Source organism: Tachypleus tridentatus, chromosome 7, assembly GCF_004210375.1.
Source record: "Tachypleus tridentatus isolate NWPU-2018 chromosome 7, ASM421037v1, whole genome shotgun sequence".
Lineage (NCBI taxonomy): Eukaryota > Metazoa > Arthropoda > Merostomata > Xiphosura > Limulidae > Tachypleus > Tachypleus tridentatus.
Window position 1 is genome coordinate 10,779,059 of NC_134831.1, and position 21,393 is coordinate 10,800,451.

General features: G+C 32.3%; 2 protein-coding genes across 8 annotated transcripts in view; one reads left to right on the top strand and one right to left on the bottom strand.

Moving 5' to 3' along the window:
• Window positions 1-3,712: 3,712 nt before the first annotated feature.
• LOC143255091 (disks large-associated protein 4-like) lies at window positions 3,713-15,806 on the top strand. Of its 4 annotated transcripts, none has more exons than XM_076510203.1 (6): window positions 3,713-4,207; window positions 11,502-11,983; window positions 12,508-12,786; window positions 13,411-13,634; window positions 14,405-14,557; window positions 15,344-15,806. In XM_076510203.1, exons 2-6 carry the CDS (start codon window positions 11,647-11,649, stop codon window positions 15,566-15,568), a joined length of 1,218 nt encoding a protein of 405 aa, XP_076366318.1. In that variant the 5' UTR covers window positions 3,713-4,207; window positions 11,502-11,646; the 3' UTR covers window positions 15,569-15,806. The 4 variants fall into 4 exon arrangements, with proteins under 4 accessions (XP_076366318.1, XP_076366320.1, XP_076366319.1 ...); XM_076510205.1 differs by lacking the exon at window positions 3,713-4,207 and adding an exon at window positions 4,460-4,608; XM_076510204.1 differs by lacking the exon at window positions 3,713-4,207 and adding an exon at window positions 10,894-11,039.
• Window positions 15,807-15,974: 168 nt separating this feature from the next.
• Window positions 15,975-21,393, bottom strand: part of LOC143255090 (bromodomain adjacent to zinc finger domain protein 2B-like) — a 79,083-nt gene continuing 73,664 nt past the window's right edge. For all 4 annotated transcript variants that reach the window (XM_076510199.1, XM_076510201.1, XM_076510200.1 and 1 more), the window contains one exon: window positions 15,975-21,268. In XM_076510199.1, coding sequence (XP_076366314.1) covers window positions 21,118-21,268 — 151 coding nt within the window. In that variant the 3' untranslated portion in view covers window positions 15,975-21,117. The remainder of the gene's footprint in view (window positions 21,269-21,393) is intronic.

Consider the following 21,393-nt stretch of genomic DNA (forward strand, 5'->3'; position numbering starts at 1 on the left):
AAACCAGCGGTTCGATTCCCTTCGGTGCACTCAGCAGATAGCCCGATGTGTCTTTGCTATAAGAAATCACACACACACTCGTGCCGTTTTATTTTCAAAATTATGAAAAGAAGAGCGTTTGAACAAACTAATGACTGCGATTCCAGCACATTTTTAGTTCTGAAGGATTAACTAGCAGCAATGGAGATGTAATAACAAGAAAATATACGTAATTCAAGAGTACCAGTCTGTTGAAAGAAAATAGGCTTAGTATCGAAGTCGGATAACCAGAATTACAAACCGAAAAGCATTCCACCTCCTCCCTCTAATTTCAAAAGGGTTAAAACAAATTTGAAATAATTTAATTTGTGTTTAATTTATTAAAATAATTTTGATTTTTTCCACTATATTATTTTGGTACAATTTCAAATACATTTTTTAGTGATCGACACCAAACAAATTGGCAAAATAGTCAAATTATATATCTAGAAGATCTTTATTTATTTACGTTATCAACTTAACTTTAAAATAGCCTACTTAATTAGTAGGCTTTAAGTGATCTTAGATTCACTTAAGAATTAATGCATACTATTTTTAGCCATACTACATTTTTAAGTTTTAGCATTACTTAAAACTTTTAAGACATGTGTTTTGTCAAGAATGAATGAAACTAGGTTGTTTTTTTGGGGGTTTTTTTTTAGCCATTAGATACACATATAATTGGCCCGGCATGGCCAAGCGCGTAAGGCGCGCGACTCGTAATCCGAGGGTCGCGGGTTCGTGCCCGCGTTGCGCCAAACATGCTCGCCCTCCCAGCCGTGGGGACGTTATAATGTAACGGTCAATCCCACTTTTCGTTGGTAAAAGAGTAGCCCAAGAGTTGGCGGTGGGTGGTGATGACTAGCAGCCTTCCCTCTAGTCTTACACTGCTAAATTAGGGACGGCTAGCACAGATAGCCCTCGAGTAGCTTTGTGTGAAATTCCAAAACAAACAAAAACAAACACATATAATTCACTACATGACTAAGTAAAACGTGTTTTGACAATTAGAATTAGTCTGGTGACAGAAGAGTACGTTTTCAACAATAAGTAAATCAAGTAAGCCAATTACATTTGTAATTTGGTGCGACCTACAATTTGATTTATTTCATAAAACCGAGAGTCTGGTCATCCTAGATAGAAGCCTAAACGTCATTATCCTAAATTACCAAAAAGAATATAGAACACATCTGGCGGAAAAACGAGATGCAGATACAGTGGAGACTTATAAATGAGTAACTGTCCCGGTTTAGTTAAAGAGACATAACGGCAACATAACGATATGCAATAACTTGCATAAGGTTGTTTGTTTGTTGTTAAGCGCAAAGCTACACAATGTGCTATCTATACTGTGTTTATCACAAATATCAAAACCAGATTTTAAGTGCTATAAGTCTTCAGAACCACATATCATCAGGATATTGGCATAGTTAGTTATTTTATTTGTGCATCATTTGGTTGTTAATGTTTATCTCTGTATGAGGAAGAGAACTTAAAATTCACTGGAGTATGTAATTTTATTATTATCTGATGCAAAATTATCATTTCAGTTATTGATGCTAGAGGTAGAAAAATAAATTAAAGAGTCAATGGTAAATAGCTTAATTAACAGACTAAAATCACAGATTATGTTAGAATACATGTGTGCAAAACGAAATTGTGAATTAGAACTATATTTATAAAACAATTCAAGAATGTCGATGGTTTACTATAGTACAAAACAACGAGAAAATTCCACATTCAGGCTCGTAATCCGAGGATCGCGGGTTCGCGCCCGCGTCACGCTAAACATGCTCGCTCTTTTAGCCGTGGGGGGCCTTATAATGTAAGCTCAATCCCACTATTCGTTGGTAAAAGAGTAGCCCAAGAGTTGGCGGTGGGTGGTGATGACTAGCTGCCTTCCCTCTAGTCTTACACTGCTAAATTAGGGACGGCTAGCACAGATAGCCCTCGAGTAGCTTTGTGCGAAATTCCCAAACAAACAAACAAATCCACATTCCGGATATTTTATTAGACATATTTTCTCTTTTTATGTGATATAACACATATATACATAAAAGTTTGGAGACGGCCTGAATAGTTAATAAAGAAAGCGTTATTATAAATGTACAACGTTTAGTTTCTGATGATAACATACTCTCCTCGAAACGTTTTACATTTATAACGCAATTTTTTTTCATTATCCATTCAAACCGTCTCCAGACTTTTATTTTCTAAAAAGTGGGTTCCTAGCTATCAAATTTATACACATCCGTATATATTAAGATCATTACATCATACACTGTATTAAGTACAGAGGCATTGCTAGGTGCTTAACAGATTCAGAGTATTGTCGCTTAAAATCGGGGTGAAGACCACTTGCGCTAGCATTTAGCGACACCTCTGGTTAGATAAATAGTTTGATTACTTCAACAGAGGTATCTGAAATTATCTATCCAATAATTTATAATTACTAGTTTGATACAAGGGATTATGAACAAAAAAATCTTAACTATATGTAAATAAGTAATATTATTTACAGATATTGCCTATATGTAGGTATAATATGTATGTAGAAATAATAAAAATAAATTTTGTAAATGTAAAATGATGTAGATGTGGCAGTGCCAGAAAGAATATAGGTATGATACAGCTATACATAGGTCACCCCTACTTGACTTTCAACATTAAAATTTAATGTTACACTATAAAATGCACGAGTACACAATGATTACGACGTCGGTCAATTCGACTGAAGATGACCTAAGAAGGTTGGAACGTTGTTCTGTACTTTATTTTCATTAAAGTTTTAATACCTATACCTGCTGTCTTTAGAATACATAAATATTTTTTCCAGTTTTGTTGTCTATACATTTCATTTTATATTTTCAGTATAGACTAACAACAATATTATGTTATGCATTTATTACTGAGCAACATGACATGAAACCCATTATTCAAATGCAGTGTCACCAAAACACACTGGCTTTTTTTATATAATAGAGGTTGTTAATCAAACGGATTATTACCAACAGTTATTCTAAGAATACAACACAAATTAATTTCATGAATGATTTTAATTTGGATTGGCTCACAAATAAATTTACTGACGTTTCACTGCCTCAACTGTACTTTTCTTCCTCTTTATTGGTCAAGGTTGATTTAAAATATATATATTTATTTCAGTTAGGGTATATCATGGGGTGAGTGTGATGGTACTTGCCCCGTCACATTTAACGGATTGTATACTAGATTTCAATGTTATTGTTAGACTATTTAAGTGAAGAACGCAAAATTTTTTTTTATCAACTTTAGTCTTTTTCCCATTTGCCACCTCGGTTGACATAGCAGATTGTTCGATGTGGCTTTGCTATAAGAAAACACACACACTTGCCACACTAACGAACAAAGTTATTAAATTTCTTATAGTAAGAAACATATTTTGAAAACAATTAATTGATTTGATTTATACATATATAAAATAAGATTTGACATGGAGTTAAATTTTCTGGCATTTGATTTTATATTAATTTTAGTTTTTCACGTATATCTTCACCACAAATACCTCTTTTCTCTTTGCTTGTAAGCGTGTTTTTTGTTGCTGTTGTTGTTTAAATTTTTTACAGTATTTGCTTCTCTAAACGTTTGCGGTGTGGTTGTTTGAATCAGTTAAACTTGCTTTGAGTGGGTCCTGCATGACAAGGATAAATATGACGTAGTTTTGCTAGTGTTTTCAAACAGTCTGATGGCACTTTCAGCGATAAACTGATAACTCGTTGTGTGGAGATACATACATCCAACAATAAAAATATATAATAGTAGTAAAATAATATGCCGATTATATTAAATATTAAAAATAGTAGTTCACCACAGGTTCAAACAGATATGTATTAAATGTTATATCTCTACCCACTGAGAGGTAACTAGTGTACTGCTTTAGGCGTTTAAAATGTAATTATGATTGTGAGTTATACAATGACATAATACTTCTGCCATATAGGATTAGTGTATTCTGTCTTCCAACAGTAATACTGTGTATGATGCAGACGATATGTGTGTGGGTGGTGGTAAGGTGGTTTTGTTGTGTTTGATTCATGGAAGTACTGGTACAGTCGCAACAATCTACTCATTCATTTATTTTTTGGCCTTACGAAGCCCCTCAGTTTTTAAATTGCCAAAGCTTCAAATTTTACAGGATACTGTCAAAATGGTGAGTTTTTATATTATTATTTTTGATTATTATGAACAACAAGAAATATCTACGTGTTTTGAAAAAAATATTAATAATTTAAAATTAAAGTTAAATAAATTAGGACTGTGTCATAGTTTGTACTTTGAACATCCACTAATCTGGTTAGTAATGATAATTTATTTGTTTTGAGTAAGATTTATTGCTTTATCTTTGCTGTACATATTTTTGAAAATAATACTAATCTGTCAGTAAGTGCAGAGATGAAGTGTTAGAAGTATATTCTGATCTATAAATCACGAAGCTAGATATAATCGTATTAACTTGTCTTTGAAATGTGTGGGATCAGACGGGATAATTCATAAGTGTTCAGATATTGATGAATGAGAGTAAATAACGAGTACATTCTGTAGCAATCGACAGTAAGTACACTTTCAAGAAGAATCTTTACAATATATAAATTTATGTTGGAACATGAACCACAGGACCTGGATCTGTGATTTCTTAGCCTTTCAATTGGAGCAGCCCACCCAGTAGCGATAAGCATGTTATGAACATAGACTCATGGATGTAATGTCTGAGTCACAGTTATCACTAATCTTTTCCCAGTATTAAATTTATTTACTTTAATAAACATACAACATATATATTAGTATATAAGCAGTTTTGTTCAATTATAAAAGATCTGTATTTTGGATATGTAATTTCATTGTTTGTTTATTAATATTATTAGTAAAGTGTCTGTAGTGTAGATCTGTCAAAACTATATGATTTTAGGTAGTGGTTTTTGTGATTTTTAGGTTATGTGTCTTATTTATTTTTGAGTGTCATTTAATATTTATGGAATAACTTTCTAAGTTAGAAGTATATCTTTCATTTGTAAGTATTTTTATCCTATTGGGTTTTTAAAAAAAGGTCTAAACCACCTAAATTCATTATCATTGTTCTTATAACACTGTATTCTATGATGATGTAGTTTCACTACAAAATTGCTACAAACATACACTTGCCGTACTATATTTTATGAAACTAATCTGTGAATAATGACTACCTGATGGTTATAATATCTTGATGTCAATTCTGATACTGGGTTGTGGGTGAAGAATAGTGGTGTGTACTGTCCTCTAGAAATGAGTGAAATTATTGGTAGCTACTAACAGAAATTTTTAGAAGTTACTTTTGGTTGTGAAAATATTGCTTTAGACTTTGAGAGTGTTGTAACATACTTTCTTTTTATTCTGCTAGAAACAAATTTTCTATTTAGTTGTCTTACTGTTGTTTGGAAAGAACTGGGATTTAATCTCGGGTTTCTTTGAATTTAAATAAAGCTCACAGATAAGAAAAAAAAAAGTTAATAATGACACTATGTAACAAAATTTTTACTTTTTCTTGTTCCTGGGCAGAAAGTGTTATTTCCCAGTTGCTTATGCCTAAAGTAAATGGAAAAGACCTATTTTTCTCTTCAAACTTTGCTTTTGTGACTTGGGAGTGTATAACGAAAACATGATGGGGGCTGATACGTGAAAGTGATTTACGTTATAGTTGCAAATCTCAAAAACTACTTACTTCTAAATATTTTTGTATAACTTCAGTATAAATACATGTAAATCTTGATTCATATGTTGTTTTATTCAGACCTTATGTAAATGAAAATGTACAAATTTGCCCTTTTTACATAGAAAATAGGTTAATTTCTAAATTTCATTATCCAGGTCACAAAAGCAAAGTTTGAAGGAATAATGACCATTTTATGTACTTTTACAACATAAACAATAAAAAAAAAACACATACTATCCAGGAACAAAATTTGTGTTACATAGTGTTATTGCTTTATATAGATTGATCTAAATTTAAAAGTTTGTTGCTTTTTTATTAAAGTCTTGGTGATTTGTATTGTTTTAGATACACACTGACAGCTGTGTGTGTAACCAGAAAGTAAGGCCTGTCTTGAAAATAGCCCAGAGATAAACTGGCTAGGCAACTACTTATATGAAAGTATTTGCATACTTGACATACTTTTAAAAAATATCATACTATTTTGAACCAAATTTAAATACTTTTAAGATGGAGAATATTAAGCATTGGTACACACTCAGTATCACGAAGTAGCAGTAAAAAAAGCCATATATTAGATTTTAAAACTGTGAGTTAGAATGTAGTTTGATAGGAATCAAGCTCAGCTCCCATTGAAAGTCGGAACAGAATAGTTGAAAAGTTTACTGTCTCTAGTTTTGATATAAGCTGAGAGTGTTCGAAGATTAGAAAGTCATTAATGCTACACTTAGTTTTACAGGAGGGATAGGTGTTATGTTGGAACTGTGTCTGAAGATTAGAAAGACATTAATGCTACTCCTAGTTTTACAGGAGGGAGAGGTGTTATGTTGGAACTGTGTCTGAAGATTAGAAAGTCATTAATGCTACACTTAGTTTTACAGGAGGGATAGGTGTTATGTTGGAACTGTGTCTGAAGATTAGAAAGTCATTAATGCTACCCCTAGTTTTACAGGAGGGAGAGGTGTTATGTTGGAACTGTGTCTGAAGATTAGAAAGACATTAATGCTACTCCTAGTTTTACAGGAGGGAGAGGTGTTATGTTGGAACTGTGTCTGAAGATTAGAAAGTCATTAATGCTACACTTAGTTTTACAGGAGGGATAGGTGTTATGTTGGAACTGTGTCTGAAGATTAGAAAGTCATTAATGCTACCCCTAGTTTTACAGGAGGGAGAGGTGTTATGTTGGAACTGTGTCTGAAGATTAGAAAGTCATTAATGCTACCCCTAGTTTTACAGGAGGGAGAGGTGTTATGTTGGAACTGTGTCTGAAGATTAGAAAGTCATTAATGCTACACTTAGTTTTACAGGAGGGATAGGTGTTATGTTGGAACTGTGTCTGAAGATTAGAAAGACATTAATGCTACTCCTAGTTTTATAGGCAGTGGGTGTTAAGTTACATTGTAACTGTGTCTGAATATTAAAAGTTTAATGCTACTCTTGTTTTTACACTGATGATGTGTCTCATAAATTGGTATTTGGGCATTTGTTTTTTTTTTGTGTTTACATTTGGGCATACCTAGTAAACTCATGGTATTAATTGGTAACTTGAACACATATTTGACAAATAAAATTAAGTTGTACATTTAATATAGATTCTGAACTTGGCACAGTGACAATAAACTGTTGATAGTTGCAAAGCTTCTGTAATTTTAGCATATATATAAACATATTTATCATAAGGTAGAAAAGGTGGTTATACATATCAGTAGTTAGGCCTCCCTTGGAACACTATGTATAAGTTTAGTCTCCTTATCGATGAGCTTATTGGAAAGGGTTCAGAGGGAATGACTAGCATGATAACTAGGGTGAAATGGTTATGTTATAGGAGTAGGTTAAAATTTCTTGAATTATTTTCACTTGAGAGGGTAAGGGGTGATCTCATTCAAGTTTACAACATTATCCAATGGATCAAAAGAATAAAGTTTTCTAATTTCTTTGTTCTGGATTAAACAGAAAAAGGGGAACTAGTTTTAAGATTTTAGAAAAATACCAAGCTATAGTCAAGAAAATTTCATTTTTCTAACAGAGCAACTGACTTGTGGAAAGAGTTGGTATTAGTATTAGTGGAGGCTAGTTCTTTACAGGAGAAGAATAAGTGATTGATTTGTTCAAAAGTTAAGGAATTACTTTTAATTTTTACTGTTTTTAAAGGTGGACATGTAAGGAAGTAATAGTTCCTTGTTACCCACATGTTATAACTAGTTATATGCTTTAGGTTTCTTGCTTTCAAATCTGACTTCATATTCTTCTCATTTGTTATATTGGGTTTATGTGATCTAACCAACCCTGTATTAATGCATGGACTTACCAGGCTGAAGCCCAGGGTATCACACTAATTAGGGGGCCTCAAGCTATGACTATAAATATATTGCACATAGAGGTTCTGTCTCAAGGGGGCTTACGTAAGTTGAAAAGACTAGGGCCAATTAAACCCTTATTCCAGCTGTGAGTTTAAATACAGTTGAACCCCTCTAAGCGGCCACCCCTCAGAGTTGGTCACCCCTTGAAAACGGTCATTCAATCACAGTCACTTTTTTGTTTACATAATCCCTCATTATGTACAGTGGAACCTCTCTAATCAGGCCAGTTTGTCTCAGTCCTGAAGGTGGCTGCTTTAGAGGGGTTCCACTGTATATATTTTTAGTTCTGATCTGTTAATTAATTTAATTTTAATCAGCAGTTACTAAACTTAGACTGCATGGAGAGAATATTAAACACCACCCCCTTAGACTAAACTAAGGAATGAACCATCAACTAAAGTTGTCACTGTAGGCTGAATCTTGGCAGAGGACTTCTCAGTATGGATGAGTGTGAACATATCCATGTTTTAGAATGTTAGTGGAATTTGATTATGGATTAATCATTGGTCTCATTAATTTTCATGTAAATCTTGGATAGTTGGGATAATTGAAAATAGTAATAATTGTTGATTAATTGATTGTTTTCATGAGTTCTGACAACAGTACTTTTTGCTGAACCACCTCAAGATGATAAAAAATTAGAGAAATCATGATGACAACATTTTGATCAGTTGGGTAATTAAAACAATCTATAATAGTAATAATGTAGAAGTACTAATTTCAGTTAATTATTTTATGTGGCACTAACATATGAGTAGTAATTTAACTTGATTCATTACTTTATGTGGTACTAATGTATGAGTAGTAATTTCACTGGATCGATTATTTCATGTGGCACTCTAATGTCAACGGTGCTTACAGTAATATATTAATCAACCAGCTGTATTTTAGTTTTTAAAAAGATTTAAAATATCACAATACATTGAGACTATCAACAAAACCTCTTTACACCAAAGTAAGACAATGCTAAACTCCACCCCCCTTCAGATCAAAGTGTGTAAGAGAAAGTTAAGTCCCACCTCTTTGAGCAAAGATAGAGAATGTTATTACTTGGAACCTAGTTATATTTAGAAGGAAGATAGTTATTTATTACATTAAGTAATACCTTGTTGATAAGACTGTTTATACACATAGTTTGTACTTTTACCTTTCCAAACTAACACTGATAAGCTGTGCCATAAAATTGATGTTCATGACCTTAAACAACTAGATTAGTTTCACTTGATGCAGGTGTGTGTTTTAACTTGTTTTTTTATCATAGCTTCAGAATGACATTATAAATATGGAAAAACTGCTACTGAAATTGAGCTGTTCTTCTGATGGAAGCTTGAAGTTTATAAAATCATAATTTTTAATCAGTCATTTGCTGCTTGGTAAACTGTTTGTACATTTTTTCTATAACAAAAAATGTTACTGTTTTTTTTTTAGTTTTTATATTAATTTTTGTTCAACTAGCAACGTGTTTGTTTCAGGTTGGATGCAGCTAGAAACAGATGCTATGTTGTCGGGTGCATCAGGTTGGATGCAACTAGAAACAGATGCTATGTTGTCGGGTGCATCAGGTTGGATGCAACTAGAAACAGATGTTATGATGTCGGGTGCATCAGGTTGGATGCAACTAGAAACAGATGCTATGTTGTCAGGTGCATCAGGTTTGTTTCAGGTTGGATGCAACTAGAAACAGATCTTATGTTGTCGGGTGCATCAGGTTTGTTTCAGGTTGGATGCAACTAGAAACAGATGCTATGTTGCGGGTGCATCAGGTTTGTTTCAGGTTGGATGCAACTAGAAACAGATGCTATGTTGTCGGGTGCATCAGGTTGGATGCAACTAGAAACAGATGTTATGATGTCGGGTGCATCAGGTTGGATGCAACTAGAAACAGATGTTATGATGTCGGGTGCATCAGGTTGGATGCAACTAGAAACAGATGTTATGATGTCGGGTGCATCAGGTTTGTTTCAGGTTGGATGCAACTAGAAACAGATGCTATGTTGTCGGGTGCATCAGGTTTGTTTCAGGTTGGATGCAACTAGAAACAGATGCTATGTTGTCAGGTGCATCAGGTTTGTTTCAGGTTGGATGCAACTAGAAACAGATGCTATGTTGTCGGGTGCATCAGGTTTGTTTCAGGTTGGATGCAACTAGAAACAGATGCTATGTTGTCGGGTGCATCAGGTTTGTTTCAGGTTGGATGCAACTAGAAACAGATGCTATGTTGTCGGGTGCATCAGGTTTGTTTCAGGTTGAATGCAACTAGAAACAGATGTTATGTTGTCGGGTGCATCAGGTTTGTTTCATGTTGGATGCAACTAGAAACAGATGTTATGTTGTCGGGTGCATCAGGTTTGTTTCATGTTGGATGCAACTAGAAACAGATGTTATGTTGTCGGGTGCATCAGGTTTGTTTCAGGTTGGATGCAACTAGAATAACATTACTAGTGGTGTTATAAACATTTGCTGTTAAGTACTTTCTGAACAAAACTTGTTAGCTAATTTTGCTGGACCTGTAAATTTGCTATTGTTGAAAGAAGAAAGTTACATTTTAATAAGTGTTAAGAGAAATTTCTCTTTCTAGTATCCCAGACATGTACATAATCTGTACATAGGAAGATTTGGTGCAGAACTTCTAAAAAGTGTTAGGATTTAGTATCTGTATTTATTATCTACAGATTCAATCAAATAACCCTTTTTTATCTTTTAAGAACAAGGCGTGTTCTCCTTTTATTCTTTGACACACTGAAGTAAATGTAGGTTTCCTTGAAAGTCACTTGTAATGGTGTACTGTCAATTTGATGAGTGGGTGGATTTGAGTTGGTGTGTATGTGTAGGTAGTGGAAGCTGACACACCTTTTGATATCAGAAGGAGGCAAGATGAAATAAGCTAGCTTTGCTTGTATGTATTAGAAAGAATCTTTGAATAGAGAACTAAAATACAGGTAAATAAAAACTTTATCATTCCTTATTTCTCCAGCTTTAAGTTAAAGAACAAAGGTTTTGTACAGACTTCTTGAATGAAGAGAATGGATGTGAATCCTCAGGGGCAGCTGGCCTGGTGATGGTCATAGTGTGCTCTGAATAGTCTTATGGTTGTGGGAGTTATGATGGATAAAGAAGACAGAGAAGTTGAGAGACAATGAGGTTTTATGTATAAATACATCAGTATTGTACACACTGTTCTATATTGCGTATGGTGGACTAACAGTATGATATATCTCAGTATTTGTATTTAGTATCGTTTATGTTGCATGTTGTGGACTAAAAATCATTTTCTTATAAATCCTGAGAAATGAGTTGTTACCATTAAAATGAAACTTTTATAAAACTACAACCATATATGATAATTTAACACTCAATTTAGTAAGAAGTATATAATATATATAAAGTTTTCTTTATTTCAGTACTGAAGATGTCAGTCAGTAGTATGTGGTTCCATTTCACACCTATCAGTGTACATGTGTAATTAAGAATCCTTTCAATGGTGCAGTTCACGTGAGGAATGCTGAGCTGAAACTGTGTATCTCTGGTAACAAAGTGTACATTAACATGCAGAGAAACAATGTGGTTTTGTACGAAACTCTGCTGTCTTCTTCAGAAACTTATATTATACAAAGTAGCAAATGCACCCAAGCATCATTCAAGTCAGCAGGTGATATTGTGGTGAAAATTGGTGAGACATCTTCTGGAATAGACAGTGTGAATGGTAGTTTGTCATCTGGATCACTTGTTCGTCAACGACTTGAAACAATAAATAGAAGTATAGCTTCCCAGGAACTGGAAGAAAGTCAAGAGAAATCTGATGTTCAGAGAACGTCAAAAAAAGAAAGAAATGACGCATGGACAAGCTCAAGAAATTTATCTTGGACAGGTGCAGCTCAATCAAGTGAGTGATGCATTAAAAAACAAAGCATAATATATAGTTTCAGGTTAATTTGTAGGTATCTTACATTCATATGCAACTTTTCAAAATGGATCTAAAAAATTTCAGATAGCAGAAGTCCTGTGATTAACTGTTCAATTTTAGGATGAATCCATTATCTTAGCAAGTGTGCATGAAAGATAGAGTTTTATTTCTTTCACAACAAATTTTGATGTTACAAAATCAAATTAACTTAAGATAAATAATTTGATGGTCATAACTATAATAGTGCAAATTGGATTTAGATAATGAAATCTGTTAAATTTTATATATTGTTTATTCTGTTTCTCCTTGTTATCTTTCAGCAAGTCATTAAATAATTGGAAAATTCAACCTTTTTTTATTTTAGTAATGGTATAATAGATAGTGTCAAGAACGAAATTCTGCCAGTGTTAATGAATTGTGTAAATCAAAAAAACTACTTTGAGATAATGTAGGTGCTGATGTGGAAAATGCTTCATACTGATTAATTAGATTTTATTCTCTAGAAAGTCTTCCAGTGTTTCGATACCTAACCAGAGACTTTAGAGAACAACTAGCAACTATGGATAGGTCTTTGTCACCACCATCGGTGACGGTTATTCCTGTATGTTCTTCACCCAAAGCTCAGGAAAAATATACAGATATATCACAGGATGTACATATCAGTGGTGGTGATTCTTCTGTTACAAAATATGTTGTGTGTCCTCAACCAGATTCTGATTTCCAGATAGAACGTGTAGCTTCTCAGCGCTCAATAGTTCCGAAGCATAATGGACATGCAGAAGGTAACTCTATTTCAAACCATAATTACTATTTCTTTTGTTATACTAAACCTAATATTTCAAAGAAAAAACTGTAAACTTTGAGAATGATAAAACATGACGTTATCTTTTTGTGTCTGATTTTAAGTATCAATTCTTATTGTGCATATACTTGTATTCCATTCAGCTTGTTTGTAAATGTTGATGGTAATTTTTCTAAGTGCCTTTAGTGCATGCTTCCTTTGTTTAACTGTAAGTAAGTTTATTCATAATTAAAACAATTATCATTGCATTAGTTTTGAGGTGTATTAACAGCTGTGGATTGTCTTATACCAAACACTGTTTGTAGCAAAACATATAAAGTAAGATGTAGTGGTAAACCTATATGTTAAACATTTAAATAAATGACAGTGAGATACTTTTTAGTTTCTTTTTTAAAACTGCTAAGACTAAAATTAGATCCACAAATGTTCATCTTGGTATTTAATATATTTTCATATACTGTTTTAAAAAATCAACTAAGCAACCCCCCATTTTATGTTTATGTGGTTATTGACTTGAGGTTTAAAATGTTATACACTCTTATAATGAAAATAAGTTGCATCCTTTGTATAGTATCTTAATACTTGAATATTGTCACATTTGTAGGCTTAACATCAGAGCAGGAGAAGAAAGATGGAGACTGGTTTCTTATTAACATGGAGATGACAAAACAACAGATTCTGTCCTGCATAATTGAAGCAGAAAAACAACTGAAAGAGGACGATGTTCCCGAAGATGGAGCAGGCAGGATTCGCGTAGCTGTGGGAAAAGCAAACCTCTTGATCTCGCAGAAGTTTGAACAGTTCAGAGAATTATGTGAGAAAAATCTAGTGAGTTAAAACAGATGATTTTAGTACTAGAAGGAAAACATGAAATGAATGTTGTTTTTTTTTAACAAATGAAGTTAACTAAAACATTTAAGGTTAGCATTTCCAATTTTTTTTTGTCAAAAGATACCAAAAGGTATTGTTTAGAATATATTTGTTAATTTAGTCAGTTTTCAGTAATGGAAATCAGTAGTTCAGAAATGATATTTGGCTTATTTTTTACCATTATTTTGTTGAAACATGGTATAGAAGTTACCAGTGTTTCTGTATTTTTAGCAATACGTGTAAGTACGTTATTAGAATTAATTTGTTTATACTGGACACAGTAATATTCAAAATAGGCTTTACACACACATATATAGTGAAATTATAGATACATTTAAATGAAGCCAAATAAGTAAACAAAATCATGAGGAAGGACTGTGTTAGAAACAGCAAATCCAAACTTCTGATTAATTATAACCACAATTTTTTAAAAGCCAAAACAAAACACATTAAAATTAAACAAAATAGGCTGCATTTTTAAAAAATGATCCAAGGGTACAAGCTACAAAACTAATCCCCCTCAAAAACCTAGGATACATTTTATAATTCTACATTGTAGCTTGTACATATGGGCTATGATCTTTTTAAAAAATGCAGCATATTTTAGTTTTTTAAAATTTTAATGTAATTTGTTTTGACTTTTAAAAATTATGGTTCTAAGATGTATATGTTCATGTCCTGTGCATCAGTTTCCTCGGTTAATTTGAGTAAGTTTTATTCATTTACAGAACCAAGATGTTACAGAACCATTCCCTACTAAAACTTCGGACTTGAGTGGATTTTGGGACATGATGATGCTCCAAGTGAATGATGTGTTGGATACCTTTGCTAATTTAAACAAACTACGTGCTAATAAGTGGTTGGAAGTGGAGCCTTCACAGGTCAGTGTTCTACATTAATCTGTAGAATAATGAAAACCACATGGCTGCAACTGAAATGATAAATAGGGAAACCCAAACTAACAAGCAACACCTAAAACACTGTTAATGTAAAAAATTACAATAATAAAGATGAGGAAGAGCTCTAGTGGTAGTTTACCAAGATTTTGGTTTGGGTTGGGAATTTTTTCTCACCTCTGTGTATTTTAACAAGAAAGAAATGACCATCTTCTCTTGACAGAGAAATCAATATAAACAGGTTCAGAAAGTTGTAAGGGGAAGGTGTACAGAAAGAACCGATATAAAATCAGTTGAAACCTCAACAATATGTTATTTTCTAGGTATATCTTGGAAGAGAATATATGGTATATGTTCCCCAGACTAGTTGGCAGTTTGGTCAGGTTCCTTAGGAAACAATTTCTCCCAATCAAATATTTTTCTGATTCTGACTCATTCACACAAATCCAAGTTATATGCTTGCCAAAACCTTGTACACAAAATAATTTTTTTGGATTAATTTTTGTGTTCAAATTATGCAGTAATTTTAATTATTTCTTCCCTGATCCACAGTTTTGGTAATTTACTTACAAATAAATTCACTGAGTTGATACAGTATCTTGAATAACCCTTTTCTCTCCATGAAAAGTTAATTTTGGTAATGGAAGTATTACTTTTTCAGTGGTAATGACTTGAACATCAGAAACATTTTAGGGGAGGAAATAAAATAACAATTTAACTTATTAGTAATAAGGTGTATAGTTGATGTTTTCATTTTCTATCAACCTTTAGGTTGCTACCCCTAAATCTTGTTCTAGACGACCTGTAATACGTGGTATGTCAAAATCAACTCCAGCAAGCCCACAACGCTCAGAGAGAGCTATTACAGCAACACAAGCAAGGAAAGAAGCCAGGAAATGGTTATTGGAAGCCAAACGTAAAGGTCGACAGCAGCAAGTTTCTCAAGAGTCAGCTACTGAAATAGCTATATTTGTTCCTGATGGTAGAAATGAATAAAGTGGTGATATTGTGGAAAGTATGGTACAGGTGTGTGGGACAGCTCAAATAATAGTCTTTATTTAAAGATACTTGAGTCTTGTAAAGTTAACTGAGAACAAGAAGTACAGTTGTTTTACTGTAGGAGAGTGATGCATCTTTGTAAGAACTTCACTTAGCTGGAACATATCAACTAAATGGGCTAGCAGTAGAGTAGAACAAACCTAGAGCCCAATATAATAAAGTTGGTAAAATCAGACCTCTTAAAACTTGTCTGTAATTTATACATGTTACAAACTATTACTGAAGTGTCTTGTTTTGTTCTTTATTGCTGATATTTATTTTTAAATATTAAGTTATAAAGAGTGACAGCATGGTTTCACTTGAGGAATTCAATCAGAATATACAACACAAAAATGATGAATTTCATATCAAAACATTTATTGAATATAACATATAAACACACACACACACACACACAGGTATATATACTGTAGTATTTTTGGTTAGTTTGCAAAATTGTGCTGTACAATCTTCAAGTAAAACTTCCTAGTTTTATTCATACAAACACATACACTTGTATATTTAGAACATTTGTACAACTATAGAAGAACTGACTTACAGTGAATCATGAGCTAATCTTAAATCATCACTAAATAACTGATAGATATCTTTGGTATTGAAATAAATAATTTGAGGTAAATAAAAAAATAATTCTCATTTCTAATGACAAAATGATAAAAATTACAATTTACCAACCAAATCTACATCACCCCAAACAGTTCATCTTGAAGTGATGGATGATATAAAGTCTCCTAGATCACCTCTTACTGTGTTTGTAGTATCCCAGCCACTCTGGTACTGGATATAACTGATAAAGTGAGTTTAACATTGTATTTAATAGTATATTATTTTTCATTCTTAAAGGACACAGAGTAGCTCTGGTATATTAGTAGCATAACTGTGACAGTCTATTGAATTTTGATATCTATTAAATAAATGTATGTCACGACTGCTGCTCGACTATACTGCATATAAGATGGCTAGTCGAGCAGCAGTTGTGACGCACATTTATTTAATAGATATCAATATTCCATAGACTGTCACAGTTATGCTACTAATATATCAGAGCTACTATATATATGTAACAGAGCTACTGCTTACCATGGTGTAAAAGTAGATCATCCCAACCTGGGTTATTAATATCAAACCAGACACAAGCAACAGAGAACGTGGGTGAAGGGACTCCAACCTGGACATTTACCCTGTAGGTTATCAGTAATAAGTACCATTAGACAGAAGCAACAGAGAATGTAGGTAGAGATACTCGAACCTGGACATTTACCATGGGTTATCAGTAACAAATACCTGTAGATAAAAGCAACAAAGAATGTAGGTAGAGGAAAAGAGATTTCAATAAAATTTTAACAATTGAGACTTTAGTGGTCAGTAGCAGAAAGCAGGTCACCACTACAATTATTTTCTTGAACTGCAAAATAATTACACAATCACAAACCTTTAACCATGTCCCAAATTATATTGAATAGTTTAAAATATTACAGCTAGAATTAGACAACATTTAATGACTTGAATAAAATCAAGTTCTTTAGCTCAGTGGCTCAAGGATAAAGTGTGTCTGTATTGTCATGTGGGAAACATATCGGGAAATGTTATATTGTATGAGTTTATGACCACTTTAATACTTTGGTTTTTTAATCTGATTGCAATAACTTTCCTGGGAAGTCCAAATATTGCATGTCACAACTTAGCTTTGAATTCACTTAAAAATCATTGCTTAATTAGGAGCTAAGTTGAATGTAAATTCAGTTTTACAGCTTTTGAATAAAGTGGTGCAAAGTTGCTAAGGTCTTTGAGTTGATATGGAATTCTGGATTTTTTAACAGTTGCTGAAGTTATCATAACATAACCGGTGCAGTCTTATTATAATGAGAAAGACACCTGAGGCATGATCAGTATCCTTCATTATTTACTTTGCCAATACTAGAACTTGCCAAGCTTACTGGATTATAAAGTATTGGTGGAAACTTCTCGTATGACTAGTGTGCAAGTATTTATTTTGGGTTTTGTATTTATACTTTCTTGATGCCTAGACTTCTTTCACTTCCATAAATAAGATGTTATTTTAACATTGTCTTTATCTCATCTTCTCAGTTACCAGGTGGTGGTACTACTAACACAGAACTCCTTAAATGATGAGATACAGTTGTGATACATTAAACTAAACTAGAAAAATCATACTATAAAGCACATAATCTTTCCATAGGATACAACATTGTATCCTTTAAAAGAATTATATTGCTACATGAAGAGTAACTGTTGTCTTGTCTAACTAAAACGTTTAAACAGCTGTTGTGATACAAGTTGTATATTAATACAAAATAGATTTTGTTTTAAGAAGTTTTCAAACTAAGAGTATTATTTTTTGTAGAAGCATAGGAATAAAAACTCCAAAAGAACATTTCTTTAGCCTAATTTTATCATAATGCATATGTAGTTGAATTAACAAGTCCAATTTATGACAAAATCAAAGAACATTGGTGCAAAACATTATAATTAAACACACAGCAGAATTAAAGAATACATTTCTTTACCTGATTTGTTCTAAAGTTATTTTAAAGTATTAATTCTTTGTGATGTTTGTATGTTAACTACTTGTCAGCTTCTCAGTCAAATGAAATAAACCACAGAATTCCCAGATCCTCTCTCCTTTTAGTGAACCTTTTAAAAAACAAAACTTTTCACTCTTTTTATCAGTATTTTACTCTATGTTGGAGCATGTCAAAAGGTTTACTTTAATAAGACATCCATTAAAATTTAAGAAATATAAAATTATCTAGAGATTTTAAAAGGTTGTATACAATAATCATTTAAGTAGACATATAAATCTTTGTTTCTTTAGGTTTACTAAAACAAAGTTCACTGGAGCACTTTGTTTAAAATAAACAAGGATTCATGCACAAGAAATTGATAAATACTGATACCCTGTACAAATAGCAGGAAGTCTTACCATTTGAGTTTTAATTAACTTGCAGCTAATAAACTATTGGAGTGCCTCTGACCTTCAAAGAATCTTGGGAGAATACTGCCACGTGTTTTATTTCAGATTTTTTTGTTGTGGATAACATCAGATTTATTACACAACAAGAATTGCAAAAGTAGCACTGATTTAAAAAACATATTATATAACACTTCAAATAATAGCTATACATGGTAGCAGAAAGATCTCACCTGAAATATTTTCATCAAACTGTATTTAACATCTAGAATTGTATTCACATTTTACTCCTGTAAGTTAAGATGATAACCATAAAAATGAAGGATTATCCTACAATTAAACAGAAAACTTAAGTTACAACTCTTATGCATAATCAGGAATTAAACTCTGGGATATCATTATATAATTAACGTAAAATTTAAATGTAGTTAACTGTAGGTTTTACTTTGGGCCTAATTAAATTGATTTTAAAGAAAAACAGAAGCATTTCTTGTAACTGTTTTTATTCTCTTTAGACTAATTTGTTGAAATTGTTACTGACTTTCAAACTATAATTAGCATTTTGAAAATTAATGAATTGCATAATATTCTGCATTATTGGAAGACACAATCACCTTTTCCTGAGATTTTAATATAAGAAATGGTTTTAGATCTTGGTTTCTGAATTATTTTGCACAAAATTTTAGTCTCAAAACTCTAATTCATAATTGTACGAATAATTATGTCTTACAAGTCAGTCAAATAACTTGTAGCTAAGAACAAAATAGAAGTTTGAGAAATAAAAATAATTAGCACTTCAAATTTCATAAACATTAGGTTACTGTTTTCACAATTTCTAAAATACTGAATAAAATATTTGCCTGAAGAAATTAAATTATTAATATTTTATTAATTAAGAATTTTCTATCCTTCTTAGTAGATAAAAAAACTGAAAATTTGCTGTCTACAATATGGCAAATGCTTCAAGATGTGCACCCATCCTTGTAATTTGGATGGGACATGTCCACTCAATTACTCTCCAGCCAGTTAGAGGCTGAAGATGAAACGTATTATTTTTAAAACTGTGATGAAGAAAATCTTCAAACTTAGGGAATATTCTCAGGTTTAGTTGTCTGCTATAATAAAAATGTACAAATTAATTTTATTTGTAGATAACATAAAAGGATAACTAAAACATCTCAAAATATTATTTAGCTTTTAATGTTTATTAAAGATAAATTTAATATATTTTAATTTCCTCATAGAATATTGGAGTAGTTTTAAAGACCAGTGTAAGTCTGTGTACATGAATAATAAAATATCAGTTAAAAACTGTAGAAGTTAATAACACAACCTTGTTTTCATCATGCTTGATTAATCACACTTTATACAACTAATGAATTTCAGTTCATGATTAATGCTTTGAGTTAAACCCAAGCAAAGTATTATGGTTTAACCAAAGTTATAGTTGAAATGACTAGTGTGAAAGTCTTTGTACTAAAGCTAAATGTTCTATTCAGTCAGCCCTGTTTAAGTATACAATACAATGTCCCTCTCTCACTTGACAAAGGGAGTTTTGACTTTCTTTGTAACACTCAAAAAACGTTCTTCAAAAAGAATAGACAAAAATAAAATATAAAAACTAAATTTCAGGGTTTAACTATATTCATTGTTGGAAAACAGTGTTCAACTTCTGAACACCTACTTGATTAAATTATACATGAAATAAAATACTAATAAATAAGTTAAGTACCCTCAACAGACTAGACACTGTATTAAATACAAAAACTACCACAAACACTGTTGTGTATGTAAATACCAAGTTTTCACATTGAAAACATTAATTATTTTCATAAGAGATATGCTACTTACCCTTGTATTTATTGATTTGTTCCATGACAAGGACACAATATACACAATCAAACTTTTAAAACTGTTAGGGTCAAGACATATTCCCAGACAGTCGCAGTTGTCACATTTGTAGAAAAATACATAAAATAAAATCTTTGTATTCTACGACACAGTCAGAATGGGATTGGAAATTGAAACATTCTAGAATGTTTTGGAAAAATTATAGAAGTCACAATTTAATACTCTTAAAAAACAAAACAATGAAAATTGTATCTCAGTATTAAAATACCCTGGATCATAGTAACCTTAAGAGACATTTTTGACACAATGTTGAAGCAGGACACATTAAGCATGAGGTACAGAGAGTAGATGTGTCATCACCACTGCTAAGCAGTGTTTTTTGCTTTACTCACTAGTAACAATGGCCATAAAATTAATTCTATACCACTAGGTGGTGCTAGAATTTAACACAAAAAATTAGATTCACTGAGCTATATTTCTTGTGTGCGTTACACACAGACACAAGACAATACCAAGTAAATACAGTTTGTTTACCAAACTTGCATAAGACACCACATGAAAAACAAAAATTTTAATAAAATCAACTTCCATCTATGTGTGACACTTAACTTTCCAGGCACTTCTACATTTATAGAACAAGAAAGAAGCTCCACCTGGTGAAAGCAGCTAAGTTATCAGTAATGACATACAACCCTAACTGTATTCAAGTTGAAGTCAATTCAGCCCATCGTCTTTCGAAGTATGACCTCAGAATATGTCCAGCTTTTCCTACAGGAGACTGGTCTTCATTAAAAGCTTTACAGTTGTCAAAGATTGTTTGCACGTCATCCACAAAGCTCTCTTTTGTTTTGTATCTGGAATAACAAAGAAAGTAACACAATTTACATATCAATACTGCACACTTTCCAAAGGTTGTTTTACAATTAATTTATCTTTTATAACAATATTCTTTAAAGTATCAAATTTACTCTACTTAAAT

Bases quoted from the DNA above. Each gene is read 5' to 3' on its own strand.
- LOC143255091 (XM_076510203.1), top strand. From the start codon at position 11,647: ATGCAGAGAAACAATGTGGTTTTGTACGAAACTCTGCTGTCTTCTTCA. The intron at 13,635-14,404 runs GTGAGTTAAAAC...ATTCATTTACAG, and splicing joins AATTATGTGAGAAAAATCTA to AACCAAGATGTTACAGAACC. The intron at 14,558-15,343 runs GTCAGTGTTCTA...ATCAACCTTTAG, and splicing joins TGGAAGTGGAGCCTTCACAG to GTTGCTACCCCTAAATCTTG.